This window comes from Patagioenas fasciata, chromosome 30 (assembly GCF_037038585.1).
Source record: "Patagioenas fasciata isolate bPatFas1 chromosome 30, bPatFas1.hap1, whole genome shotgun sequence".
NCBI classification, from domain to species: domain Eukaryota; kingdom Metazoa; phylum Chordata; class Aves; order Columbiformes; family Columbidae; genus Patagioenas; species Patagioenas fasciata.
Genome location: NC_092549.1, coordinates 1,725,064 through 1,731,688, shown reverse-complemented (window position 1 = coordinate 1,731,688; position 6,625 = coordinate 1,725,064). Strand labels below are relative to the sequence as shown.

Genomic DNA, 6,625 nt, shown 5'->3' with positions numbered 1-6,625 from the left:
CTTCCAAATTGCACTTTGCAATATTTTGGTTTTTTATTTTTTTTTTTTTCTTTCCTGACTCTTCCCAGCAATAAGGAAAGCTCAGCTGTCTCAGAAACTGCTTTTCATGCAGGGAACCCAAACCGTTAGGCTTCTTGTGTTTTTTTACCTGACCAGATAGAAGTCACCTCACCATGATCTTCTAAATCCCATGACTTTTGCTGGCCTTTCAGCTTCTCTGACAGACACGACCATGTCCCTGTTGCTGTCCCGTCATGTTCTCAGGTGGGATGGACATGACAACCCATCTCCAAGGCCGGGTAGGATCTGTGGGTACTTAGGAAGAGATACCTTCCCAGCTCTATTCCTGCTGCTGGCCTCTCAGCTTCTGAGACAGGACAGATGTCACAGTCCATTTCACAGCCAAAGTCCTCCAACTCAATTATGAGTTTCTGAGACACAAGTCACCTCATAATCCCATACCCATCCATCCTCCTCCTTATGGACCAGGACCTGACTAGGTAAAATTATGCTTGTTTTATCAAATTGATCAAATCTATTTCCTATCAAAGATCTGAGTGAAGAAGCATTCTTTATAGGAATGTGAAATGTTGACACCTTTTCCATGTCCTTCCCTGCCTCTTTTATTTTTTCATTTTTTTCCTTTTTTTCCTTCTTCCTGGTCACTAATTGTGAATTCGCTACCCAAAGTGCAAAGCCAATCCCACACCCAGAGACGAGATACTGTTTATTACAGAGTTGTGCAAGTCTGGATGCTGGAGCAAAGCCAGCACATCAGATAGAAAAGAAACAGCTAATGTATACAAAATCTTAACCCTGCATTCAGACCCTCACTGCAGTCCTAAAGAGCCAAGCGTTTACACCTCAGCATCTTGGTTAGAAAATTATTTTATCACCACGCATGGTGGTTGAGGAAGGGTCCTGGGCTGAGCCTGCGTCTCCCATCCTAGGGATGTGTATTTTAGTATTATAATGAGTGTATAAAGATAAAAGTTCAGCTAAAGGACACTTCATGTAACAGTCTTGAGAGAGATGTTAAAACAAGACTCAACTAATTGTGCAGGCTCCAGAGTGTCTGCGCTGCAAGGACAATATTCTTTGCAAGTTCTGATTAGGTGTTTTAAAGGTCACTTTCGTTAGTGGAGCAGACAGACCCAAACTGAGAGGATTTACATATTTTAGGTTAGCAGTTGCAGGCAGGATTCATTCTTTTTACTGGTAAGGACTACATCTTCTGTCTTCAAAGAGCTCTCCAAGGTAAAGATGCATTGAATCATAGAATAACTCAGGTTTGAAGAGAGCCCTGAACATCATCTTGTCCATTGCCTGTCCCTGCCTGCGCTCACAGCACTGACACACAGCAGGACGGGGACCAAGCTGCCAGAGCACTCAGGCCTTGCACCAACACAAGGGATGGGAAGGAGAGCATGGAAGTGAAGTGAGAACAGCTCTGGAAGACCAAGCGCTGGTGCTCCCTGGCAGGGCTGCCATGCTGGACACGTTTCCCCTCCTTCTATGCACACAGGAACTGTCCCTGCAGCTCCAAACAGGCCTTGGTGAAAGGATATCAGGAGAAAACACATGCTGCAAGGCCTATTAATTTGTTTAAACACACACAGAGCACAGCTTCTCATTTACACAGCCCCTCAGTAAGCAAAGAAAACAGTGAATTATTAAGGGGATGACAAAATTATCACATGTGAAAAACCACAAGTAGCAACAAAAAATACAGAGGGACAGGCTGGGCCTGCAACAATTTACACTATAACAATTATGCAGAAACTGATGAGCAGTATATTGCTTCATAAAATAATCCAGCCATCAGTTTCCTCAGGGCATCCTTGAGCTCCTGGTTCCTCATGCTGTAGATGAGGGGGTTCACTGCTGGAGGCACCACTGAGTACAGAACAGACACCACCAGGTCCAGGGGTGGGGAGGACATGGAAGGAGGCTTCAGATGGGCAAACATGTCTGTGCTGAGGAACAGGGAGACCACGACCAGGTGAGGGAGGCAGGTGGAAAAGGCTTTGTGCCGTCCCTGCTCAGAGGGGATCCTCAGCACGGCCCTGAAGATCTGCACATAGGACACCACAATGAACACAAAACACCCAAATGCTAAACAGACACTGACCACAATAAGCCCAGCTTCCCTGAGGTAGGAGTGTGAGCAGGAGAGCTTGAGGATCTGGGGGATTTCACAGAAGAACTGGCCCAGGGCATTGCCCTTGCACAGTGGCAGTGAAAATGTATTGGCCGTGTGCAGCAGAGCAGTGAGAAACCCAGTGGCCCAGGCAGCTGCTGCCATGTGGACACAAGCTCTGCTACCCAGGAGGGTCCCATAGTACAGAGGTTTGCAGATGGCAACGTAGCGGTCGTAGGACATGATGGTGAGCAGACAATATTCTGCTGTGCTCAGGAAGATAAACAAAAAGACCTGTGCTGCACACCCTTGAAAGGAAATGACCCTTGTGTTCCAGAGGGAATTTGCCATGGACCTGGGGAGAATGGTGGAGATGGAGCCCAGGTCGAGGAGGGAGAGGTTGAGCAGGAAGAAGTACATGGGGGTGTGGAGGTGTCGGTCCCAGGCTATGGTGGTGATGATGAGGCCGTTGCCCAGGAGGGCAGCCAGGTAGATGCCCAGGAAGAGCCAGAAGTGCAAGAGCTGCAGCTCCCGTGTGTCTGTGAATGCCAGGAGGAGGAACTGGGTGATGGAGCTGCTGTTGGACATTTGGTGCCTGTGAGCATGAGGACCTGTGCAAGGAGGAAAAGACAGTGACAAGTTAGGGGAGACTTCTCTGGGAAAAACCAAAGCCATCTCCCACAGACCCTCCCACCCTGTCACACAAACAGACACTTTTCTTTTTCCAGGAGAACGTCCTGGCTGGAGCCCTCGTCGGTGCTTGATGAGTGTGCAATGAAGAGCAGGGTCTCTGCCCAGGGGCTCTTGAGAAGTCACCCTGACCCTGGGCTGGTGGGACAGGGGCCAGTCCTGGGGTTCAGCTTCGTCAGCTGAAACCGCTCCTGATGCAGAAGGGACTGTCACCATCTGTACCCCCAGGCCTGAGAAACTGAGTTTGATAGGCTGGGTGTTTCTACAGCTCCTTCTCACCTCCTGCCCTGGGGAGTGTTCTTGGGTGTCAGAAACCCTCAGCATTTCTGCTGCACTCAGGGAGAACAGAGCGAGTCCTGAGAGACCAGAGGATGCCTGTGGGTCAGTGCAGAGTGAGGGCAGCTGCTCTGTCCCTCTGTCTTGCTCCAGCTGCCCTGGGCTGGCACCTTTCTGATCACACTCCCATGTTACCCTGAAAAACCACTGGGAACTGCAGAGGGCAGAGGGATCCACCTCAGGTCATGACATGTCTCACCCTTTCCTAAGGTCTCAGAACCACACATTTAGCCCAGGACACATAGGGCTCATTTCACAAACCAAACAGCGTTTTATCTGTTGTAGCATCTCTGTGCTTCTCCATGGGGCTTCCAGATAACACACAGATGCTGTAGGACAGGTTTGCGTTCTGGAGGAAAACTCACAGCTAGGAAGAAAACCTCAATGAGACACGCAAGAGTCCTATTGACAGCATTTGATTCAGGGAGACTCAGCTCATTCCCCAGCCCCACAGGCTGCATTGCCCACAGCCCCCAGGTCAGAGCAAAGCTGGACACGTGTTCCCATGGACGCACCTGCAGGAAAGGACCCACAAGATAAGGCTGTGACTCTGCAGCTGAAACTGCCATCCCCAGAGAGCCTGAGAGCAAGAACAAGATCCCAACAGCAGTGACCCAGAGCAGGGGAGCAAGAAGGACAATGCGGTGAGGGTGGGTGTGAGAGAGGCCAGGGCAGAGGCAGCCGGGCACTCAGACAGCGTCACCCTTCCCCAGCTGTGCAGCCACCTCCCAGACACCAACATTGCCGGGCAGCTGCTCTCAGCCCCTGTGCTCTGCAGAGGAACTGGAGCTCTGGCTGCACAGGAGCTGCTCCATGCCTTGGAGCCCCCGGCCCTGAGGGCAGAGGCTTTGCTGGGTGGGACAGGAGGCCAGGGGGCTGCTCACAGGAGGGATCTGCACTGCAGGGGATCACAGGGACTTTTCTCTTTCTCCCTCCCATAACAATTCCGGGTTTAGTTTCCTCTCATTTCTGATCATTTCCCTGCTGCCTGGAGATTCTCCCCCTGGGCGGTGTTTCCCTGTCCATGTCTCTTCCCTGTCAGTGCTCACAGACCCCATCCCACCCTCTGTGCCCTCCCCCTGGCCCTACAGATCCTGCCTGTTCACAGGACACTGCCTGGGGGCATCTTCCTGTTTGCAGGTGGGAAGTCAGGAGAGGTCAGACTAAGGCTGACAGGCCCAGCAAAGGTGATGCAGGTGCTGTGCAGAGGCAGAGGGGTGGTGCAGGGATGTTATGAGCCTTCTGGCAGATGTACTGATCACTCAAAGCTGCAGTTCAGGAGTGTCAGTGACTTGTTTAAGCATGAGAGCTCATTTTCATTTTATCCTTTCCTGTACCCACCATCCCTTGGGATAGGAAACTGACAAGCTCAGGAAAGCTCCTTGTCTGTCTGGTAATCCTTGCAGTGACCCTTGTCTTTGAGGCATCCGCTTGGAAAAATTATGGGGGTGATGTGGAGCTGTGAGCAGCCCTGACCCACACAGCACCCTCTCACAGCAGAAGCACTTCTCCTGCCCTTATGGGGGATGCTCCTTTCCCCAGCAGCTTCTCCCCACAGCACTGTGAGGATCTCCCCGGGCAGACTGAGCGCTGACCCTGGCAGGCGGCAGAGTCCCTGCCCGAGCACAGCCCTGGGGTGCAGGGACCCTGCTCTGCAGCACAGCCCGGGGCACCTCTGGTGCTCACCTGGCTTCACACACCTGCAACTGATCCAGGAGAAAGGAGCTGTCTTGTCCTGGGTCTATTATGGTGTAGAAGGAATCTCTCGCTAGGAGGAGCCCATATTCTTCCACAATGAAGAAACTGATAGTGCCATGCTGCCAGATCCTATCTGTTGCAGGATGTGCCAACTTCAGGAGATCCCTCTAGGAACGGCAGCTGCCTTGTCCTACAGCCAGAGGCTTGCTGTCTCAATGGCTGTGAAGATTTCACCTTCCTTGAGCTCTCAGCATCCTCCCTCCCCAGATTGCCTTTCCCTTCTCTCTGCCTGGTTCCTCTGCCCTCGGTGCTGCAGGCAGAGCCCTCAGCCCTGCTGCGCTGTGCAGAGGAGCTGCTCCTGGGCAGAGCTGTCTCTATGCAGCGTTACCGCCTGCCATGAGCTCTCTCTGTCCCAGGAGCCCAGCCCAGCTCAGCAGCAGAGGAGCAGCCCAAGGCGCTTTAATGACCCCTCTGGTGGGTTTGGTGCTGAGTCCATGGACCTCAGACCCCAGAGGAAGATGAAGAAGTCAAACTCAGGTCCAACTTTAAATGTTTCTCGTAATGTTAATTAATCCAACTAAGGGACACAACTGAGAAAACATCCCCAGGGTCAGTTTGGACAGAAAGCTTGAATCAGAACAAATAGTAAGCAAGTGAAAGGTGGCTCTGATGCTGAGTAAACCTTGTTGTGTTTCTTTAACCAAAGGGCCAAGTCCTGACCCCCAGCCCCTGGGAAGGCAGATCCTGTCCCTCCCACATTGCCCAGTGCCCTTCCTGGACAGTGTGATGCTGGGGCTGTGCAAGGCCAAGGGCAGGACTATGGTCCCACACCTCCCAGGTTCCTGGCTGGGGACAAGGAGGCCATGAGGCCCCTGTGCTGGAAGAACAAGGTGTCTCCTCACAGGCATCAGAGGTGGAGACAACATCCATAGCCAAGGGGAGAAGGAGCTCAGGTCTGGCGGGGCTTTCAGCCTCTTTACATCCCTTGATCATCTCCACGACAGCCTGTCCTGTGCTGTGGCATCCCCTGCACCTCTTTCCCTGCAGGCTGCAGACATCCCCCCTGCCGCCCCACCTTGCTCTTGTCTGAGCATCTTCCTTCCTTTGCTGAGGTCTCTCCATCCTCCCCAGCTGTTCCTTGAAGCACAAAGCCTTGGGCTGATGCAGACTCCCTCTGCTGACCTGCTCCACCACAGCACTGCCCTTCCACTCACATTCCTTTCTGCTCATGTTCAGCCAGGACCTCCCCAGCTGCACTTTGGGCCATTATTTCTTTCTCATGCTCTTTCCCACTATGAAGAAAACCTCCACCACCTCTGAAACCACCCTTCAAGCACTCTCAGGCTACTCCTGCACTGCTGCAACCTCCCCAGCACTGCTGGGCCAACGCAGCCCAGGGCCACAGTAGCCCAGGACCCTCAGCATCCCACACCATGTGCACAAGGTGCTGAACCTGCCTTGGCAGAGCCCTGCACTCTCCAGTTCCTCCCTGCTTCTCCAAACTGGAAGGCACACACTGACACACACCCGTGTGTGTGGGGTCACACCAGTGCTGAACCGAATGGGATGAGAGCTCCAGGTGCCTTGTCATTGATGCCCTCACTCACAATGAAAACACATCGAGCCACTCAGCACATGAAGGATCTCCATAGATCCAAGCAACTTCTTCACTTTGAGGGAATCCCACTGCTGATTCTTCCAGCCCGTCTCTCCTGAAAAGCCTGTACCCAGCCATCGCAGCACCCCAAGCCGTGTGACTTG

At 52.6% G+C, this 6,625-nt stretch overlaps 1 protein-coding gene across 1 annotated transcript; it reads right to left on the bottom strand.

Moving 5' to 3' along the window:
- Positions 1 to 1,771: 1,771 nt before the first annotated feature.
- Positions 1,772 to 2,815, bottom strand: LOC136112888 (olfactory receptor 14A16-like). The gene has a single exon (XM_065857806.1). The coding sequence runs from the start codon at positions 2,813 to 2,815 to the stop codon at positions 1,772 to 1,774; it is 1,044 nt and encodes a 347-aa protein (XP_065713878.1).
- Between the last annotated feature and the right edge of the window lie 3,810 nt (positions 2,816 to 6,625).

Excerpts from the sequence above, each read along its gene's own strand:
- LOC136112888 (XM_065857806.1), bottom strand. The coding sequence starts at position 2,815 with ATGGCTTTGGTTTTTCCCAGAGAAGTCTCCCCTAACTTGTCACTGTCT.